Consider the following 23,039-nt stretch of genomic DNA (forward strand, 5'->3'; position numbering starts at 1 on the left):
ATCGCAGGAGAGGAACAGAGAAAATGATATGCCATAAAGTTGTACCATCTTGGTGAAGAAGATGAGGGGTAGAAATTGTATAGTTAGAGTTTTTGCCTTGAGATACAGTGACAGGATTTCATGGAAGGATTTGAAAAAGATAAAGTGCAAATGGCTCTTCTTAGAGTCAGAGCAGATTCCCAGAGCTAAACCTATTTAAGCTTTGAGTACCTGTCTCAAAACAAGACATTTATCTTGGCCTGAAAGGCAGCAAAGGGACTTGGTACAGGGGTTGTAATGTGGGGGTCTGCAGATGCCCAAAGGGCACAAAGTTCAGGGGTGTGTGAATTTGAATGGGGAAAACTACATCTTTCATTTTCACTAATCTCTAATGGAAACCTAGCCTTCAATTTTGAATTAAAAAATTCACAAACATAGACAAAGGAACAGTACCTGTGGTGTTGCACCAGTAGAAATCAGTTATTTTCATATCACATTACGGTTCTTGCAGATATCCCCAAACACCATTTACCCAAAGGTGAATTTGAAGGTATGTGATCATGAAGAAGCCCATGTATTACTACATCACAAATCGGTTTTTAAATATTTGGTAAGTATATTTCAATACAATCGGTCTCCTTTGTAATCCTTTGTATTATATTTACAAACTTAAGAACATTATTCTGTGGGGCACCACAAGCATCAGGTCTACAAGATGGAAGGCTAAGAGTCCTTGGTAGGAGCATGGGCTGTGAAGCCTGACAGCTGAGTTTGAACCCTTTCTCGGCTCCTTTCCAGCCAGGGGACACTGGGTAGGCTACCCAGCTTCTCGTGCCCCAGGGATGAAGGATGCTGTGAGGTATAATCTAGGGGACTATGTAAACATAAAACAGTGCCTTGCAGGTAGTAAACCCTCAGTAAATGTGAGCCATTTGCAGAAGAGCAAATGTGAGAAAGGAAAACTGTACAGCTTTGGCTGGGGTTTACACACCAGAACGATTTCCCAAGGAAGAGGGGGAGAAGTAAAACCTTAGGTAGTGAAGAAGTAGGCAGACTCTGAGACTGGAGTTACTCATTCATTCATTAACTCATTCATTCAATCACTCCATTCATTCAAGAAAGGTTTCTTGACTGCCTACTATGTGCCTCTCAACACATTCACTACCACTTGTGGGCCTTGAGCAAGTGTACAAATGGAGCTCATACACCCTACATCTAAATAAGTGGCAAACCCAGCCAGTGTTGAATATGTTCTGTTTTTCCACTTCAACAGAGAAATCTTCAAAATAACAAAATAAAAAAATTCTTGCTTTTATGTGACAAAGGTGGGAAAATATCAAACATGACTGGATTTAATTACTACAGGTGTCAATGTTCTTTGATGGCCTAGAAATGTTTGCATGGGTGGTAAAGACATATAATTCATACATTAGTATATATTTGGTCCATAATATTAAATTAAATTAAGTTAAAATGTTTTCATGTTTGTTTTAAAGTTATTTTTCCAGGACTTCCCTAGAGGTCCAGTGGTTAGGACTCCACGCTTTCACTGCTGAGGGTGCAGGTTCAATCCTGGGTGGGGGAACTAAGATCCCGTAAGCTGCGTGGTGTAGCCAAAAAAAAAGTATTTTTCTTCTGAAAGTTTCAAAATTATCTATTAAAATTAAAATAGTATACTTGATAAAAATCAAATATCTAATTTGTTTAAATATATCTGACCTTTTCATTTTGTGAAATTTAATTAAATTTTATTAAATACTTTTATAAAAATTAAAACTGTTTGCTATTCTGGGGTTCAATGTCCTTCTAGTTAATTCCTGTAAAGAACCACTATTACAGTTCTCATTCTACTTCCTACATATATGGAGATTTAACAGTCACAGGAATCGTTTAGTATTGCAAAGCCTTCCTCAGATTTCTTGTGCAACTATTTTGAATTCCACGGTAATTCACAAGGACTTCCAAAACCACAAAACGGAGCATAAGTAACAGCAAGATAATAGACACTTGGGACTTCTGGGAAGCTATAATTTCCATAATGTTCTGCATAATAACAGATTAGGCGAGAATTTATCGCATCCTAGGCCTCTGAGAGGGATTTGATTAATTTTTTAAAAAAAATCTCATGTTGATTTTTATTTTTTCCAGTTTTTTTTTTTTGGGGGGGCTGCATTGGGTCTTCATTGCTGCGCACAGACTTTCTCTAATTGTGGCAAGAGGGGGATACTCATTTTTTCTTTTTGAATTTTATTTTATTTATTTTTTTATACAGCAGGTTCTTATTAGTCATCAATTTTATACATACGAGTGTATACATGTCAATCCAAATCTCCCAATTCATCACACCACCAGCACCCCTGCCACTTTCCCTGCTTGGTGTCCATACGTTTGTTCTCTCCATCTGTGTCGCAATTTCTGCCCTGCAAACCGGTTCATCTGAACCATTTTTCTAGGTTCCACATACATGCGTTAATATACGATATTTGTTTTTCTCTTTCTGACTTACTTCACTCTGTATGACAGTCTCTAGATCCATCCACGTCCCTACAAATGACCCAATTTCATTCCTTTTTATGGCTGAGTAATATTCCATTGTATATATGTACCACATCTTCTTTATCCATTTGTCTGTCGATGGGCATTTAGGTTGCTTCCATGACCTGGCTATTGTAAATAGTGCTGCAGTGAACGTTGGGGTGCATGTGTCTTTTTGAATTATGGTTTTCTCTGGGTATATGCCCAGTAGTGGGATTGCTGGATCATATGGTAATTTTATTTTTAGTTTTTTAAGGAACCTCCATACTGCTCTCCATAATGGCTGTATCAATTTAAATTCCCACCAACAGTGCAAGAGGGTTCCCTTTCTCCACACCCTCTCCAGCATGTGTTGTTTGTAGATTTTCTGATGATGGCCATTCTAACTGGTGTGAGGGGATACCTCATTGTAGTTTTGATTTGCATTTCTCTAATAATTAGTGATGTTGACCAGCTTTTCATATGCTTCTTGGCCATCTGTATGTCTTCTTTGGAGAAATGTCTATTTAGGTCTTCTGCCCATTTTTGGATTGGGTTATTTGTTCTTTAAATATTGAGCTACATGAGGTGTTTATATATTTTGGAGATTAATCCTTTGTCCGTTGATTCGTTTGCAAATATTTTCTCCCATTCTGAGGGTTGTCTTTTAGTCTTGTTTATGGTTTCCTTTGCCGTGCGAAAGCTTTTAAGTTTCATGAGGTCCCATTTGTTTATTTTTGTTTTTATTTCCATTACTCTAGGAGGTGGGTCAAAAGAGATCTTGCTGTGATTTATGTCAAAGAGTATTCTTCCTATGTTTTCCTCTAAGAGTTTTACAGTGTCCGGTCTTACATTTAGGTCTCTAATCCATTTTGAGTTTATTTTTGTGTATGGTGTTAGCGAGTGTTCTAATTTCATTCTTTTACATGTAGTTGTCCAATTTTCCCAGCACCACTTATTGAAGAGACTGTCTTTTCTCCATTGTATATCCTTGCCTCCTTTGTCCTAGATTAGTTGACCATAGGTGCGTGGGTTTATCTCTGGGCTTTCTATCTTGTTCCATTGATCTATATTTCTGTTTCTGTGCCAGTACCATATTGTCTTGATTACTGTAGCTTTGTTGTATAGTCTGAAGTCAGGGCGTATGATTCCCCCAGCTCGGTTTTTTTCCCTCAAGACGGCTTTGGCTATTCGGGGTCTTTTGTGTCTCCATACAAATTTTAAGATTTTTTGTCCTAGTTCCATAAAAAATGCCATTGGTAATTTGATAGGGATTGCACTGGATCTGTAGATTGCTTTGGGTAGTAGAGTCATTTCACAGTATTGATTCTTCCAATCCAAGAACATGATATATCTCTCCATCTGTTGGTATCATCTTTAATTTCTTTCTTCAGTGTCTTATAGTTTTCTGCATACAGGTCTTTTGTCTCCCTAGGTAGGTTTATTCCTAGGTATTTTATTCTTTTTGTTGCAATGGTAAATGGGAGTGTTTCCTTAATTTCTCTTTCAGATTTTTCATCATTAGTATATAGGAATGCAAGAGATTTCTGTGCATTAATTTTGTATCCTGCAACTTTCCAAATTCATTGATTAGCTCTAGTAGTTTTCTGTTAGCATCTTTAGGATTATGTATAGTATCATGTCATCTGCAAACAGTGACAGTTTTACTTCTTCTTTTCCATTTTGTATTCCTTTTATTTCTTTTTCTTCTCTGATTGCCATGGCTAAGACTTCCAAAACTATGTTGAATAATAGTGGTGAGAGTGGACATCCTTGTCTTGTTACTGATCTTAGAGGAAATGCTTTCAGTTTTTCACCATTGAGAATGATGTTTGCTGTGGGTTTGTCATATATGGCCTTTATTATGTTGAGGTAGGTTCCCTCTATGCCCACTTTCTGGAGAGTTTTTATCATAAATGGGTGTTGAATTATGTCAAAAGCTTTTTCTGCATCTATTGAGATGATCATATGGTTTTTATTCTTCCATTTGTTAATATGGTGTATCACATTTATTGATTTGCATATATTAAAGAATCCTTGCATCTGTGGGATAAATCCCACTTGATCATGGTGTATGATCCTTTTAATGTGTTGTTGGATTTTGTTTGCTAGTATTTTGTTGAGGATTTTTGAATCTATATTCATCAGTGATATTGGTGTGTAATTTTCTTTTTTTGTGACACCTTTGCCTGGTTTTGTTATCAGGGTGATGTTGGCCTCATAGAATGAGTTTGGGAGTGTTCCTTCCTCTGCCATTTTTTGTAAGAGTTTGAGAAGGATGGGTGTTAACTCTTCTCTAAATGTTTGATAGAATTCACCTGTGAAGCCATCTGGTCCTGGACTTTTGTTTGTTGGAAGATTTTTTTTAAATTAATTAATTTATTTATTTATTTGTTTTTGGCTGTGTTGGGTCTTCGTTTCTGTGAGGGCTTTCTCTAGTTGCAGCAGGCGGGGGCCACTATTAATCGCGGTGAGTGGGCCTCTCACTATCGCAGCCTCTCTTGTTGTGGAGCACAGGCTCCAGACGTGCAGGCTCAGTAGTTGTGGCTCACGGGCCTAGTTGCTCCGTGGCATGTGGGATCTTCCCAGACCAGGGCTTGAACCCATCTCCCCTGCATTGGCAGGCAGATTCTCAACCACTGCGCCACCAGGGAAGCCCCCTGTTGGAAGATTTTTAATCATAGTTTCAATTTCATTCCCTGTGATTGGTCTGTTCATATTTTCTATTTATTCCTGGTTCAGTCTTGAAAGGTTATACCTTTGTAAGAATTTGTCCATTTCTTCCAGGTTGTCCATTTTATTGGCATAGAGTTGCTTGTAGTAGTCTCTTAGGATGCTTTGTATTTCTGCGGTGTCTGTTGTAACTTCTCCTTTTTCATTTCTAATTTTATGGATTTGAGTCCTCTCCCTCTTTTTCTTGATGAGTCTGGTTAATGGTTTATCAATTTTGTTTATCTTCTCAAAGAACCAGCTTTTAGTTTTATTGATCTTTGCTATTATTTTCTTTGTTTCTATTTCATTTATTTCTGCTCTGATCTTTATGATTTCTTTCCTTCTGCTAACTTTGAGTTTTGTTTGTTCTTCTTTCTCTAGTTCCTTTAGGTGTAAGGTTAGATTGTTTATTTGAGATTTTTCTTGTTTCTTGAGGTAAGCTTGTATAGCTATAAACTTCCCTCTTAGAACTGCTTTTGCCGCATCCCATAGGCTTTGGATCGTCGTGTTTTCATTGTCATTTGTCTCTAGGTATTTTTTTTTTCTACGTATTTTTTTATTTCCTCTTTGATTTCTTCAGTGATCTCTTGGTTATTTAGTAACATATTGCTTAGCCTCCATGTGTTTGTGTTTTTTACATTTTTTTCCCTGTAATTGATTTCTAATCTCATAACATTGTGGTCAGAAAAGATGCTTGATATGATTTCAATTTTCTTAAATTTACAGAGGCTTGATTTGTGACCCAAGATGTGATCTATCCTGGAGAATGTTCTGTGCGCACTTGAGAAGAAAGTGTAATCTGCTGTTTTGGGATGGAATGTCCTATAAATATCAATTAAATCTATCTGGTCTATTGTGTCATTTAAAGCTTGTGTTTCCTTATTAATTTTCTGTTTGGATGATCTGTCCATTGGTGTAAGTGAGGTGTTAAAGTCCCCCACTATTATTGTGTTACTGTTGGTTTCCTCTTTTATAGCTGTTAGCAGTTGCCTTATGTATTGAGGTGCTCCTATGTTGGGGGCATATATATGTATAATTGTTATATCTTCTTCTTGGATTGATCCCTTGATCATTATGTAGTGTCCTTCCTTGTCTCTTGTAAGATTCTTTATTTTAAAGTCTATTTTATCTGATATGAATATTGCTACTCCAGCTTTCTTTTGATTTCCATTTGCATGGAATATCTCTTTCCGTCGCCTCACTTTCAGTCTGTGTGTGTCCCTAGGTCTGAAGTGGGTCTCTTGTAGGCAGCATATATGTGGGTCTTGTTTTTGTATCCATTCAGCGAGCCTGTGTCTTTTGGTTGGAGTATTTAATCCATTCACGTTTAAGGTAATTATCGATATGTATGTTCCTATGACCATTTTCTTAATTGTTTTGGGTTTGTTTTTGAAGGTCCTTTTCTTCTGTTGTGTTTCCGACTTTGGGAAGTTCCTTTAGCATTTGTTGTAGAGCTGGTTTGGTGGTGCTGAATTCTCTTAGCTTTTGCTTGTCTGTAAAGCTTTTGATTTCTCCATCGAATCTGAATGAGATCCTTGCTGGCTAGAGTAATCTTGGTTGTAGGTTCTTCCCTTTCATCACTTTAAATATATCATGCCACTCCCTTCTAGCTTGTAGAGTTTCTGCTGAGAAATCAGCTGTTAACCTTATGGGAGTTCCCTTGTATGTTATTTGTCGTTTTTCCCTTGCTGCTTTCAATAATTTTTCTTTGTCTTTAAATTTTGCCAATTTGTGTGCTATGTGTCTCAGCGTGTTTCTCCTTGGGTTTATCCTGTATGGAACTCTCTGCACTTCCTGGACTTGGGTGGCTATTTCCTTTCCCATGTTAGGGAAGTTTTCGACTATAATCTCTTCAAATATTTTCTCTGGTCCTTTCTCTCTCTCTTCTCCTTCTGGAACCCCTATAATGCGAATGTTGTTGCGGTTAATGTTGTCCCAGAGGTCTCTTAGGCTGCCTTCATTTCTTTTCATTCTTTTTTCTTTATTCTGTTCCACAGCAGTGAATTCCACCATTCTGTCTTCCAGGTCACTTATCCGTTCTTCTGCCTCAGTTATTCTGCTATTGATTCCTTCTAGTGTATTTTTCATTTCAGTTATTGTATTGTTCATCTCTGTTTGTTTGTTCTTTTATTCTTCTAGGTGTTTGTTCTTTGATTCCTCTAGGTCTTTGTTAAACATTCCTTGCATCTTCTCGATCTTTGCCTCCATTCTTTTTAATTTTTAGTTTTTTATTTTCGGCTGCATTGGGTCCTCTTTGCTGTAAACAAGCTTTCTCTAGTTGTGGTGAATGCGGGCTACTCTTGGTTGCAGTACATGGGCTTCTCACTGTGGAGGCTTCTCTTGTTATGGTGCAAAGGCTCTAGGCTTGTGGGTTTCAGTAGCTGTGGCACGTGGGCTCAGTAGTTGTGGCTCGAGGGCTCCAGAGTGCAGGCTCAGTAGCTGTGGTGCACAGGCTTTGTTGCTCAACAGCATGTGGGATCTTCCTGGACCAGGGCTCGAACCCATGCCCCCTGCATTGGCAGATGGATTATTAACCACTGCGTCACCAGGGAAGTCCTTTGCCTCCATTCTTTTTCTGAGGTCCTGGATCATCTTCACTATCATTATTCTGAATTCTTTTTCTGGAAGTTTGCCTATCTCTACTTCATTTAGTTGTTTTTCTGGGGTTTTGTCTTGTTCCTTCATCTGGTACAAAGTCCTCTGCCTTTCATTTTGTCTATCTTTCTGTGAATGTGGTTTCCTTCCACAGGCTGCAGAATTGTAGGTCTTCTTGCTTCTGCTGTCTGCCCTCTGGTGAATGAGGCTATCTAAGAGGCTTATGCAAGTTTCCTGATGGGAGGGACTGGTGGTGGGTAGAGCTGGGTGTTGCTCTGGTGGGCAGAGCTCTGTAAAACTTTAATCCACTTGTCTGAGGATGGGTGGGGCTGAGTTCCCTCCCTGTTGGTTGTTTGGCCTGAGGCGACCCAACACTGGAGCCTACCCGGCTCTTTGGTGGGCCTAATAGCAGACTCTGGAAGGGCTCACGCCAAGGAGTACTTCCCAGAACTTCTGCTGCCAGTGTCCTTGTCCCCATGGTGAGCCACAGCCACCCCCCGCCTCTGCAGGAGACCCTCCAACACTAGCAGGTAGGTCTCGTTCAGTCTCCTGTGGGATCACTGCTCCTTCCCCTGGGTCCTGATGTGCACACTACTTTGTGTGTGCCCTCCAAGAGTGGAGTCTCTGTTTCCCCCAGTCCTGTCAAAGTCATGCAATCAAATCCCGCTGGCCTTCAAAGTCTGATTCTCTAGGAATTCCTCATCCTGTTGCTGGACCCCCAGGTTGGGAAGCCTGACATGGGGCTCAGAACCTTCACTGTAGTTGGTGGACTTTTATGGTATAAGAAGTGTTCTCAAGTTTGAGTCACCCACCCAGCAGTTATGGGATTTTCTTTTATTGTGACTGAGCCCCTCCTACCATCTCATTGTGGCTTCTCCTTTGTCTTTGGATGTGGGGTATCTTTTTTGGTGAGTTCTAGTGTCTTCCTGTCGATGATTGGTCAGCAGTTAGTTGTGATTCCGGTGCTCTCACAGGAGGGAGTGAGCGCACGTCCTTCTACTCCGCCATCATGAACCAATCCGAGAGGGGGCTGCTCTTTGTTGTGGTGCACGGGCTTCTCATTGCCGTGGCTTCACTTGTTGCGGAGCATGGGCTCTAGGCACGCAGGCTTCAGTAGTTGTGGCACAGGGGCTCAGTAGTTGTGGCTTGCGTGTTCTAGAGCGCAGGCTCAGTAGTTGTGGCATACGGGCTTAGTTGCTCCATGGCATGTGGGATCCTCCTGGACCAGGGATCGAACCCGTGTCCCTTGCATTGGCAGGCAGTTTCTTAACCACTGTGCCACCATGGAAGTCCCAGGATTTGATTAATTGGTTTGCCTTTTGCCAGCTCCCTACTTCTGTGGCTCACACTCGCTGTGCTCCAAGGCAGGGCTGCTCTGTTTGGCAGTAGCAAAGCACAGAGACCCCGTCACCTTGCGTTTCAGGATGTAGAAAAGAGCTGCGGGGAGGAGTTGACCTGGGGACAGACAGTGTTATCTCCAAAGGCAATAGAGCCGTTGGTAGCATTATGTATTCTCTATGCCAGCATGAAGCACCAGACCCCCAATCAGAGGCACCGTGTTTTCATTGTGTGCGTTTGATTTGTGGGGCCCTGCCCTGGACAGAATGGAGTTTATTTAACAGTATATTTAGCTTGATGTGTAACTTCTGAATATCCGGACTTATGCTATGTGGGCCTCCATTTGCCCTCTTGCCCTGGGTGCTGCAGGATTGGAGGTGGTCTGAAGTTGGAGGTACAGATCTATGAGTCACTAACATAGATGTGGATATCACACAGAGAAAGTGTGAACAGGGAGGAAAAGTGAGCAAATTTGATGGCTGCTAACATTCCACTTTTCCTTACAATATATGCTTCCTTCTTTGCCCCGCTCTACCTCCTTCCTCTTCTCTGATTTCCCACTCATTTTCTTTTTTCCAATTCCTTTTTAGTTTCCTCCTTCCCATGTGTCAGAACTCCCATTGGCATCACAAGCATCAACCATCCCTAACAGCAACTGCTACCTGGATGGATGGATGGATAGATGCTTGGGGGAGGGGTAAGGACACTGCATCTTGAATGAATCCATTTTTGGGGAAATAACAAATGTAGATAGTGAACATTCCATGGGTGAGATTACCTCTAAGATGTGTGCTGGCAGGAAAGGAGCATACTTTACAGGAAGCTTATTTTGAGGGGCTGTTTCTCTTTCTAAGTATTGTCTTTATCTTATTTAGAGTAGTTGAGCCTTCATGCTGTTTAACCTCAAACTATACTCACTTGATACATTCAGTCTTAGACCCACAGCCAGTCAAGTTAAAACAAAATCTCTTCCTTGGCTTAGAGTGAGATGCTCGGAATGTGATGAAACAAAGATTATTGCTGATATTGCTAAAGTGTTGATGTTTTGTTGGGTTCATCTCTGTTTAGTTTGGGAAGGCTTTTTAGAAGGGGTGAGTTTTTTTGTTGCCTTTGACTGTTTAGAAGACTAAAATGGATAAAGCAATGTGATGTGTAGTGATATTTTAAAGCAAATGAAAATTGTACTAAAAGAGTATTATACCTTTGGCTAGCTTAAATATTATGTGCATCTAGTTAGCAATAGAATTTGCCTTAGCTTCTTATCATGATTTTATCAAATAAAATGCAGAAAAGTGAACATTATAAAACTCCTCACACAGCTGAATGAAGCTGTGCACAACTTTTGGTAGAATAATAATTCTGAAGTGGCTGATTTTGTTTAACCGTTGGCTGGTAAAACTAATCTTGAGAATCTTTTAGCTCAGTAAAGACTCTTATGTCATTGGCCCAGCTTCAAAAGGTGAGCTAATTACTGTGCTAGGAAACGACACACATCACTTTCAGGGGAGGTAATAACTCTGCCCACAGAATATCCAAAATGTAAATTAGCAAGTAGCAGTAAGTTAAATAAAAATATAGTCCAGTTAAATGTCACGCTGTCACATTAAACCCAGAGTCCCACAGTTAAATGAGGTTAGATTGTGACACTGAAAGTGTTAGGAAATTATCAGCAGTGCAATTTCTATGGTGTGATGCTCCTACATTCGGCCAACTCTGCTGAAGTTGGTGGAGGGGATCCCACAGTTATCACAGGGAGAATAACTCTCAGATGATGCTCAGAATTGGTGAATAAATTCTGTAGATAGCCCATGCATTTTTCTCCTTCTCTCTTGCTACTTGCCCTGGGTGCTTTACTGCTAATCACTGTGGGAGGCTGGAGAGGGAAATTTTTGAAACAATGTCTCATAATAACAGTTACTATTTTCTTGAGAACTATGTGCCAGGCATTGAACTAAGCACTTCATATTCTTTGTTTCATTTAATCCTCACTAAATGAGGATGGGGTACAGGGTTCCTGTATCTGTAAGGTATGGTTGGAAAAACTGAGATTTAGGGAGGTTAAGAAACTTGCCCAAGGTTGCGTGACCATCAAGATGGCAGAGCCTAGATTCGATCCAAATCAGCCTGATAGTAAAGCTTGGACTCTTAACCATGTGCTATACTCTACTATTCCCATTACATGGGGTGTGGGTGAGGGTTGATAAAATTGGGGCATAGGTAGCAAATCAAAACCACAAGTAGATACTTCACACCTACTTGGATGGCTATAATAAAAAAATTTTTTGTTGTTGTTAAAAAAAAAAACCTCACAGAAAACTAACAAGTGGTAGCAAGGATGTGGAGAAATTGAAACCCTTGTACATTGCTGGTGGGAATGTAAAATGCTGCAGCTGCTGTGGGAAACAGTCTGGTAATTCCTCAAAAAGTGAAACAGGATGACCACACAGTGGAGCAATTCCACACTCAATAGAACTGAAAACATATGTTCGTACAAAAACTTGTACACAAATCTTCATAGCAGTGTTATTCATAATAGTCAAAAAGTGGAAACAACTCATATGTCCATCAGCTGATGAATGGATGAACAAAATGTGGTAAACCTACAGAATGGAATAGTATTCAGCCCTAAAAAAGGAATGAAGTACTGATATGTACTACATCATGGAAGAACCTTGAAAATATTAGGCTAAGTAAAAGAAACCCAATACAAAAGACCAGCTATCGTATGATCTATATATATGAAATGTCCAGAATTGGCAAATTCATTGAGACAGAAAGCAGATTAGTGGCTACCAGGGGCTGGGGGGAGGGAGATTGAGGAGTGACTGCCAATGGATATGGGGTTTCTTTTTGGACCAATGAAAATGTTTTGAAATTATATACTGGTGATGGTTTCACAACATAGTGAATACTAAAATCCACTGAAACGTGCCCTTTAAAATGGTGACATTTATGTGAACTATATCTTTTTTTTTTTTTTTTAAAGGCAACTTCAGGTCAGATCTGGGATGTCCTTGAATACTGTACTATAGGGTCCAGGTTTTCTTCTGTGGACAACAGGGAGCCACTGAAAGTTTCTAAGGAGGTTGATGGCATCATAGGAGTCGTGGAGATGTGTAAGGTGCTTAGCACACAGCAAGTGTTTAATAAGTATTTGCCCCCCTCCTCCTTCATCCCCCAATTCAAGACAAAGCCACCCTGTCTCCTGCGGAAAAAGAACTCTTCTGTTTGGATCCTAATAGAAAACCATCTGTTTTATTGAAAACCACTCTTGCTCTTGGCTCCCCTGGTCGTCTTCCTGAGGGTCCCTAGCCACTCAACGCTGGATGAGTTTTAGCATCTTGAAAGCATCCTCCTCCTCTTCCTCTTTTCTCTCCTCTTCTTGCTCCTCCTCCTCCCCCTGCTCCTCTTATTCTTTCTTTTCTTTTTTTAATTTGAAATAATGGTTTTCTAAAAGCCCTCATAGATCCTAACTTCGCCCAATAAAGTCACCCACCATATAAATTCTATGCTTCCTTTGTCTCCAGTTCCCCTCCATTTCTTCCTTCTTCTACCTCCATCTCACCCAGAGAGCAAGGAACACAGTCAAAAGGAGTCAGGTCATCTTTATTTCTAATCCTGGCTCCCCGTCCTGCTGGTAATCTGGCCAGACTCATAGCTCAATGATCTCATTTGCATAATGCTGTCATACGCATCCTCAACCTCATCATCATCATATCAACACCTAGGGTTCATTTGCAACTAAGTTGCTTAACTGATGCCTGGTACATCGGCTGCAGTCAATAAGTTATAGCTATAGCATCACTATTATTATAGGGTTAAGGGGTAGTAATTGACAGGAGTGCTGACCTTTCTTTAAAAGTGGGTTTCATCCTTCAGATCTCAAATATTTTAAGGATGCCTTAAAAGCTTTGACATGGAGAACTATTTTAAGTGACAAGATCTGTTTGCCAAAGTCATCTGAAAAATACCCTAACAGCAGAGGGCTGCTTTTAGTTTGAAGTGTGTTATTAAGTGGGGACAGAAGCTCTAGGGGACTTTGAGGTCAGCAAATATCAAGTGAGCTACCTCACAAAGCTGTCTCTGGGGATTTCCCACGAGGCCCCACCCCCGGTTGAGTCACCAAACTCCCCTCTTTGAGTCTTTGACCTGCAGCCCTTGTCAGCTGCAGAACCTCACTGCTCTGAAGATCAAGGAGAAGGAAAGTTCTCCACCAGCCCTGCGATCTCAAGGTTTGTCCATTTGGGGCAGATGGGGGGAACCGAGGAGGGATGAGGATGCTTTGTTCCCTTTGTACATTTCTAGACTTTTTCCCTTCTAATTTCTAATAACTTTTATTCCATAGTCCATTAAATAAGGATCAAGAACCTGGCCTATAGAGATTGTTGGACTCTTAAGATTTATGACTAGATGAGCTTCAAATCTCAAAATGAGCAGATACATGTCTATTAAGAAAATGTGATAATGAGTTGAACAAGGAGGTGTTTCAACATTTTAGCAACTAGGTGTTGAAATTCCACATGCTGTTTGGACAAAGGGAGAATAGTAATAATGAGATGTCTTCTCACTGAGCTGAACTGTTGGATGCCCCTGACAGATTTTCTTTTTAAGGACTATATTTCAGGGGCAGCAAGCCACAGGCATTGTTGAAATCTAGATGCTAATGCTAAATATCTATGAAAGTCCCCAAAAGTTCTTGCTATTGTTATTTCTGCATTTTGGCAAAACATGTTGGAAAGTACACTCTTAGACTTTGGCAAATCTACAGAAAGCTATGTGTTTAGTCACGCTTCTCTTATCCTAGAAGTTTCTATGAATTTGCTACCTTTTCCATGGTATTCCATCATTAATTTTTCCTGCAAACCCTGAGTTATGATCTTGTAGAATTGTACAGGTGATAGTTGAACTGTAGATAATTCTGAAAGGAGAAACCACCTCATCCTAGGAAACTTTTACCTTTTGCAGAGTGGTATTTGTGAAACCAGCTACTTTGATAAAATTCTTTTGGAATCTGCTTGGCTAATACGTCTATGCAAGATTTCATCATGGGAAATTGTTATTACAACATAGTGGCTACTGTGCTGTTGGTCATGAATTTCGAGAGGACAAGATCATTGCAGGATTTCTGTAGTAACTGTTCAGCAGGTAAGAACCAAATTAACATGTGTGCTTGATCTGTTCTGCTGAAAACATGGTTCAGTTAGTCTGGTAGTCAGGGCTTATGAGCTCTGTTTTAATGATCTTTTTTAAAAAATTGAACTATAGCTGATTTACAATATTGTGTTAGTTTCAGGCATACAGCAAAGTGATATATATATATAATATATATATTATTTATATATTATATATTATATATATATATTATATATATATATTACAAGATATTGAATATAGTCCCCTGTGCTGTACAGTAGGTCCTTGTTGTTTATCTATTTTATATACAGTGGTGTGTATCTGTTAATCCCAAACTCCTAATTTATCCCTCTCCCCCAGTAATGATCTTTTATTCATTCATTTACAAATATTTCTTGAATGCTACCTCTTAGCTGTGTGAATGCAGGCTTGTCACTTAAACTCTTGTGCCCCAGCTTCATCATCTGGGCATGATATGAGAACCTATCTCATAGGATTGATTGCTGGGAGGATCCTATGATGGGCTTAGATCAGTGCACGGCACAGGGAAAGACCTCAACAAATGTTAGCTTTGTGTGTGAGGACAGTGCTTAGACTAGGGGGCGCAGCAGGGAATAAGCAAGTGGCAGTAGGCTTAACAGAGTGGGAGAAGGCAGACACATTTAAATTGCAGTGTGCCAATAAAGGACATTGATCTCCTGAATCCAGTCACTGATCTCTTGGCTCAATCAAGAGAAGTCATTCTGTTTTATTCAATAGATAAAGGGAACTATTTTCTTTCCATTGATTTATTTGTTGCAATATCTATACTTTGTTATTTTTAATTCTGTGATTATGCTTAGGGCAATCTTGCAAATGGATAATTTAAAACAGTCAATCAACAAATAAAGTCTATCGCTGTGGTACCTAGAAAACGAATCTTTGTTTCGTGTTCTGGTTTTCTTGTGAACCTCATAATGCTTTGGGTGATGACGGTCCATTGTCAAACATGTACGGCTCTTATCTACTCTTTTCAGGTACTTTCTGTGGGAGAAACAAGCATGAGCTTTGCACTCCTTGTCCTTCAAATAGTTTCTCCAGCACAAGTGGACAAAAGACCTGTGATGTATGCAGGAAGTGTGAAGGTATGATTTAAAAGATGTATTCTCCACCCAGATATGTGTTGGGAAGACAAGCTTTTATTCTCGAGTGTACTGATCTCTTTTGAAAATCTGAAGTGTCAAATAGGCTGGTTCCTCTGTTAATAGGCAGGTCCAGTAAAATAATTTACTGTAACAGCAACTGTTGGTGGCTTGAGCTTTTTAAATAGTAGAGGAAATATTCATTAGACAAGAGAGAATTTTTTAATTAGCAAAATGTAAAAAAGTCTTCTATAGATATTTAAAAGTAAACTTTATACTCTGAGATCATTAGGACCCTTCTAAGTAGAACAAGCACGGTTTTTATTGCAGAACATAAATTTGCTTCCTGGATTTGGAGATCAAGGGTATTGTAACACTGGGGGACTTTGTAGGTGTTTTCAGGACCAAGAAAGCATGTTCCTCCACCAGCAATGCAGAGTGTGAGTGTGTGTCGGGATTCTACTGCCTGGGGGAAGGATGTACCATGTGTGAAGAGGACTGTAAACAAGGTCAAGAGTTAACAAAAGAGGGTAGGTTTCCTCTTCTATCTAGTGCCAATTTGTTGTCTAGTCATATGTTGTTATCTTAGTTCTTGGTCCTTCGATTACAAAATAAAACGTAGATTTGTAGAACCTTTAAGTAATAGTAATGAACTGCTAAGTATCTGACATTTACAAAATTATTTCTCAATCAATGGAAATAATTTGAAATCACAACATTTGTTTTTCACCAGAACCATGCCTTTTCATGCATCCTATACATGCATATACAATACTCTATGTACAGTGAGAATAAAACCTTTAGTCGTATTAAGGTTTCATTTCAAGAAAAACTGTTGAACAATCTGTGTAGATTGTATTAAGTTAATGACTTTATTATGGGATTATGTTCATCACAAACTGTTCAAGAAGAATTGTTCATCACTAATGGAATTCAGGAAGAATTGTTAGACAATCGGTACAGATTGTATTAAGTTAATGACTTTATTATTATGTGATCATGTTCATCACAGAGAAAGTTAAAAATGATAAAAATGCTTCCTTTTTTATTATTCCTTTAATTTTTACAAAAGGTTGTAAAGACTGTTCCTTTGGGACATTTAATGATCGGGAACATGGTGACTGTAAACCTTGGACAGAGTATGTATCATTTCTTTCTGCTTACAAAATAAAGTATCTGGGTTAACTTTTCTAAAGACAAGGAATGTGATCACTGATGCTTTTTTAAACCTATCAAGTGTAGACATAGAATAACATGCAAATAGGTGGTATGGGAACAGTATGGGGTAATTGTGACTGGATTGCCAAAGTGGGCATTTTCTCCAGAAGTAATGCCCAGAACAACGAGGTCAGATTTGCCAGTGGAACTTAGTTACTGTCTGCCGCAGGTGTTCTTCTGTGTCCTTCCAATCTCTTTGCTGCCTCTGACCTTCCTCCATTGATCAGGCCACCTTCAAGTGTTCAGTGCCAGCACTGATAATGATATAGAAGAGGGTAAAGTATGTTTCCTTCCCTCAAAAGCTTTAACATAGTCTTGGGCAAACAAGACTATCACAGGTAGTAAAACAGCCAACAGTGTATTTTGTACACCTTTGTTCTTTTTGCATTTGATCTTCTTACTAGAAAATCATTTTTATCATTATTTTACATTTACATTCTTATTGTGTGTTACAAAAGTATTGGTTCATAACAGATTAGAAAGGTTTTTTTGTTTTTGTTTTTTGTTTGTTTGTTTGTCTTTTGACACAAATAGTTCAGAGCAGGGAAGTGAGTCTGCATGGACAGTGGGATCGAACTGGGCTTTGGAGAATAGGTGGGTTTGTTTTAGGTAAAAAGAGGCAGGGGAAAGACACAGGACAATGACGATGGTGATGAGGACAATGATGATGGATGGCTACCATTTATAGGGAGTAAGTCAGGCACGTAGGGTCGTTTACTCTTCACAACAGCCCTGGGACATGTATATCTTATTTTTCAGATGAGAAAAACTGAGGCTTAGAGAGATTTCCCAACTTGCCCAAGGTCATTCTACAAAGGGACCGACCCAGGGTTCAAACCCTGGTCAGTCTGATGCCAACACATCATAGGGTTAGGAGCTCCTAACCCTAGGCTAAGTTGTCTGTCCTTCCTGTGTGCCAGAGATGGTCAAATATGCTTAAGAAGGTGGGGGTGAGAGACTAACCAGGCAACAGCCTGAAGTAAGCTGTCGTGGGACAGGACTCCCCAGCCTGGGAAGAAAGAAGAATCCAATTAGGTAGATAGAGTGGGATGAATTGTGGAGAGCCATGAAAGCCAAGTGAACATTGGAAGAAGCCCATATGGTCAAGTGGAAGTTTTACAAAATATCTTTGCTTTGCCTATGAACCCAGATCCACACATCTTTTTCACCAGAGCTGCTTTACTGGGTAGAAAATGTCAGTCTTTTTTAATTAGAATGATCCGTACCTGAATTAATTATTTGAACTCTTTTCATTGGACCATCTAAGCTGTTCTTTGGATGGGAAGTCTGTCCTTGTGAATGGGACGAAGGAAAGCGATGTGGTATGTGGACCAGCGTCAGCTGACTTCTCTCCAGGTGCATCTTCCACCGTCATGCCTGCCCCTGAGGGAGAGCCAGGTAGCTGGTTTGTTGCTGTTAAATCAAGTGAATGTATGTGGCCGTTCGGATTGGTGTCTAAGTCACTCCAAGATCCTGATGCCTTGCATCTCTGCCTCTAGCAGGCACCTCGACATGCCTTCCTTCTCTTACCCTGGCTTCAAGGGACCCATCCATTTCCTCGGGTGTTTCTTATTCACTCTGAATTCCACATTAGTAAACAGAGCAAGGTGAGACTGCATCCAAACAGACACTACGCCTTTGATAATGCCAAGTAATGGCGATTATAGAGTTCCATGTTTCCTATAGGCTAGAAAGGCCAAACCACTTAATTTTTGTGGGCTTCTAGGAAAATGACTAAGGTTGTAAAAAAAGTTTTCTTAACAAGCAGGCAAGTTTACTAAGATAGCTAGCTGGTGGGAGATGCCCAAAGCACGACTTCTCATGCTTAAGAGTTTACAAATGCAAATATAAATATCAGCATATTTGCAAACTTTAATTTTTGTCTGAATTTCTCCTTTTGTTCTGTTTTAAAGGTCACACCACCCGGATCATCATCTTCTTTCTTGCACTGACGTCGACTGCAGTGCTGTTCCTGGCGTCCTTCGTGGTGCTCCGTTTCTCTGTGGTTAAACAGGGCAGAAAGAAGCTCCTGTATATATTCAAACAACGTAAGAGGAACATAAAAGTGTTAGATATGAGCCTTTTTTAAAAAAAATAACTATTTATTTATTTATTTTTGGCTGCATTGGGTCTTCGTTGCTGCGCGCGGGCTTTCTCCAGCTGCGGTGAGCGGGGGCTACTCTTCATTGCGGTGCACGGGCTTCTCACTGTGGTGGCTTTTCTTGCTGCGGAGCACGGGCTCTAGGCTTGAGGGCTTCAGTAGTTGTGGCACATGGGCTCAGTAGCTGTGGCTCGCGGGCTTAGTTGTTCCACGGCATGTGGGAGCTTCCCGGACCAGGGCTCGAACCCGTGTCCCCTGCATCAGGCAGGCGGATTCTTAACCACTGTGCCACCAGGGAAATTCGTTATGAGCTTTTTGAGGCTAGGCTTTTTACAGTAGAAAGAGGAAGATGATTTGTTTTAAGTTACAGAAGCCAGGTTAGTATAGGACAGTGGTTATCACGTGGGACAATTTGGCCCCCAAGGGGACGTTTGGCAGTGCCTGGAGACAGTTTTGGTGGTCACAGTCTAAGCGGTGGGGTAGGGAGTGCTTTGCTCCTGGCATCTAGTGAGTGGAGTTCAGCGACGCTGCTAAAGATCCTACAATGCACAGGACAGCCCCACAGCGAAGAGTTAGCCGTCCCCAGGTGTCAATGATGCTGACGTGGAGAAAGCCTGGTGATGGCAGAACATAATCCAAGGGTTCCAGGAAAATGACCGCTTTAAGTATGCTGCAGCCTTGGACAACTGTGTGTGTGTGTGTGTGGCCACTCAGTTGTGGATACAGGATACTGACAAAGAGGAATCAGAAATAACGTTGCCCCATCGAGCACTGCTCCTCTGGCTGATGAATGGCCTTAACCTGAACTAGACCCACACATAGAAGAAGGCCTAGAGAACAAGGAGGGAGCTTAAAGTGGGTTTAATGAGATGAATGATTAGGACACTGATCTGGAGTAAATGAGACATTTCAATAATGGATTCCATTCATTAAACCAGATACTGTTTCTATATGGAACTGGGCAAGTGCCTGGCACAGGGTCAATACTCACTAAACGAACGCTATTAACGTTGATTCCAAAAGGCTTATAGATGGGGGCAATCTGCATTTTTGTCTTTGTGGAGAACAGAACCATAGATAGCAGGCTAGACTTACTAAGAGGGATTCATGTATAGGAGGAGTGCTCTGAGAGCTCTGTGATGTAGCCCAAGCCACCATAATAAGCCTGGAGAGTGTCAGTTTGTGGGTTGTTAAAAATATAGGAGGGGAAGTATTAGTTAAGTCTTATCTAAAGATGCAGTACACTAATTTGTATAAAGTTTCTTTCTGAAAACAATATAAAACCTTTTGAACATTTTGAAATATACAGGAAAATGCATAGGCATAAAGTTTAACAAACTGTAAGATGAACACCTGTGTAACTCTACCCAGGTCAAGAAACAGATCATACTCTGCTCCCCGGAAGCCCTTCTTGTGTTCCTTCCAGATGAAAACCTTCCTTCCACTAGTGCTAACCACAGCTAGATTCTTACCGTGTTCACTTCCTTGCTCTTATTTATAGTTTTGTTACCTAAGAACAGGGTTTAATTTGGCTGCTTGTGAACTTCAGACAAGTGGAATCACACTGTATCTGTTCTACATTTTCCTTCCCCTTTTCACTCAACTTTGTATCTTTATGATTCATCCACGTGCGGCATTTATCTTTAGTTGATTTCCAGTGTTGAATACTCTTCTCTTGAATGACTGTATCATAGTTTGTTTATCCATCTTAATATTCCTGGACACTTGGGTTGTTTCCAATTTGGGGCTCTTACAGACAGTGATATTTGAATATTTTTGTCTACGTATCTCAGTACACATAAGCACATGTTTCTGTTTTTGTTTTGTTTTTAACCTGGGAATAAAATTGCTGGGACATGAGGAATGTGTATCTTGGTCCTTAGTAGTAGATTTACCAAACTGTTTTCCAGAATAATAGACCTCATTTACACTTTCACAGCAGCATATGAGAGTTCTTTTTGCTCCAATCCTTGCTACTACCTAGTATCATCAGACTTCTTAATTTTTATCTGTCTGGTGGGTGTATAGTAATATCTCGTGGTTTTAGTTTGCATTTCCCTGATTACTAGTGAGATTGGACATCTTTTCATGTTATATTGGTCATTCGGATTTCCTCTCTTGCAAAGTGCCTGATCTTTGGAGACTTTTCCCACTGGGTTGTTTGTCCTTTTCTTATTAATCTATAGGAATGTTTTAGTCTACTGTTCATGTACTACAAATATATTTTCCGACCCTGTGGTTTGTTCTTTGACTCTCTTTTTGAGGTCTAAACCTCTGATTTAAGCTCTAAGTTCTCACTGAAACCTCTGTTTTAAACAACTATCCCTCCCAGCTTTACCCCAATCTACAATAAAGGTCTTTATAAAATGATTTTCAAAAGAATTTATGAGTAATTCTTGAGTTTCAATGGAACAGTAATCCATTTTTAAAAATTTTAGGTTATTTTTTAAAACTTTCTATTTTGAAATAAGGATTCACAGGAAGTTGTACAAACAGTACAGAAAAATCTTATGTGCCACTCATGGGGTTACATCGTACGTAACTACGGTACACTATCAAAACCAGGCAACTGACATTGGCACATTGTGTGTGTTTAGTTTAGTGTGTGTCATTTTATCGCATGTGTAGATTGGTGTAACCACTAGCACAATCAAAATACAGAACGATTCCATCACCACAAAGATCTCCTCCTGCTGGTCCTTTATACTCCACACACTGCCTTTCCCCCACCATCCCTAACCCCTCATAACTACAGATCTGTTTTCCATCTCTGTAATTTTGTCATTTCAAGAACGTTATATAAATGGTATCATACAATAAATAAATGGATCATAAATAAGAGACCTTTTAAGACTGGCTTTTTCCCCTCAGCAAATGCCATTGAGATCCATCTGAGTTGTGTTTCAATAGTTGACTCTTTTATTGCTGACTAGTGTTGTAAGGTGAGGTTGTACCACAGTGTGTTTTACCATTCACCTATCAAGGGGCATTTTGGTTGTTTCCAGTTTATGACTGTTACATTAGAGCTGCTATGAATAATCAAGTACAGATCTGTGTGGACATAAGTTTCTATATCTTTAAGATAAATGCCCAGGAGTGCAATTACTGGGTCATATGGTAAGTGTGTATTTAGTTTTTTAAGAAACTGCTAAACACTTTTCCAGAGGAGTTGTACCATTTAACATTCCACCAGCAACATAGGAGAGTTTCTCCTCATCCTCACCAACAGTTTGTATTGCAGCAATTTTTAATTTCAGCTGTTCTAATAGGTATGTACTGATATCTCACTGTGGTCTTAATTTACCTTTCTCTAAGGGTTGAACATCTTTTCATGTACTTATTTTCCATCTGTATATCTTCTTCAGTGAAATGTTCCTTCATGTCTTTTACCCATTTTCTAATTGGACTCTTTGTCTTACTTTTGACATTTGAGAGTTTTTTATATCTCCGCGATATGAGTCCTTTATCAGATGTGAGGTTTGTAAGTACTTTCTCCCAGTCTGTAGCTTGCCTTTTCATCCTCTTCACATGATCTTCTGCAGATAAAAAGTTTTTAATTTTGATGAAGTCCAATTGGCCAATTTTTTCATTTATGGGATTATGTCTAAGAACTCTTTACCAAGTCCTAGGTCCCAAAGATTTAGACTTTCTCCTATGTTATCTTCCAAATGTTTTATATTTAAATCTATGCTTCATTTTTAGTTAAGTTTTGTATAAGGTGTGAGAGTTTCAGGCCAATATTTACAAATTATTATTATTTTTTTTTTTGCTGATGGGTGTCCAATGGCTTCAGCATCATTTATTGAAAAGATTATCCTTCCTCCATTGAATTGCTTTTGCACTTTTGTCAAAAATCAGTTGGCTGTACTTGTGTGGGGACTCTTTCTGGTTTCTCTCTTCTGTTCCACTGATGTGTGTGCTTTTCCTTCTGCCAATACCACACAGTCTTGGTTACTGTAGCTGTAAAACAGTCTTGAAATTGGTTATAGGGTAGAATGAGTCCTCCCATGTTATTCTTCTTTTTCAAAATTGTTTTGTCTATTCTAGTTCGTTTGCATTTCTATATAAGTTTTAGATAATCTTATCCCTATCTGCAAGAAGTCAGCTGGGATTCTGATAGCAATTGTGTTAAATCTGTGTATCAATTCAGGGAGAATTGACATCTTTACTACTTTAACTATTCCAATCCATGAACACAGTATGTCTCTCCGTTTACGTATATTTTCTTTGATTTCTTTCATCAGCATTTTGTAGTTTTCAGCATACAAGTCCCGCACATGTTTTGTTAAATTTAGGCCTTAGTATTTAGATTTAACAATTGCAGATGA

General features: G+C 39.6%; 1 protein-coding gene across 3 annotated transcripts in view; it reads left to right on the forward strand.

Annotated features, from left to right (window-relative positions):
• Positions 1-6,691: 6,691 nt before the first annotated feature.
• Positions 6,692-23,039, forward strand: part of TNFRSF9 (TNF receptor superfamily member 9) — a 28,303-nt gene continuing 11,955 nt past the window's right edge. Inside the window, exons 1-7 of one of the 3 annotated variants that reach the window (XM_082390820.1) lie at positions 6,692-13,370; positions 14,104-14,283; positions 15,288-15,395; positions 15,785-15,922; positions 16,465-16,531; positions 17,878-18,008; positions 18,524-18,658. In XM_082390820.1, the coding sequence (XP_082246946.1) occupies positions 14,169-14,283; positions 15,288-15,395; positions 15,785-15,922; positions 16,465-16,531; positions 17,878-18,008; positions 18,524-18,658 (694 nt within the window). In that variant the 5' untranslated portion in view covers positions 6,692-13,370; positions 14,104-14,168. Of the gene's footprint in view, positions 14,284-15,287; positions 15,396-15,784; positions 15,923-16,464; positions 16,532-17,877; positions 18,009-18,523; positions 18,659-23,039 lie in introns of all 3 variants that reach the window. The other 2 variants (XM_082390819.1, XM_082390821.1) reach the window with 2 other exon arrangements.

The sequence above is a fragment of the Balaenoptera borealis genome (genome assembly GCF_965194805.1).
Source record: "Balaenoptera borealis genome assembly, chromosome: 1".
NCBI classification, from domain to species: Eukaryota; Metazoa; Chordata; class Mammalia; order Artiodactyla; family Balaenopteridae; genus Balaenoptera; species Balaenoptera borealis.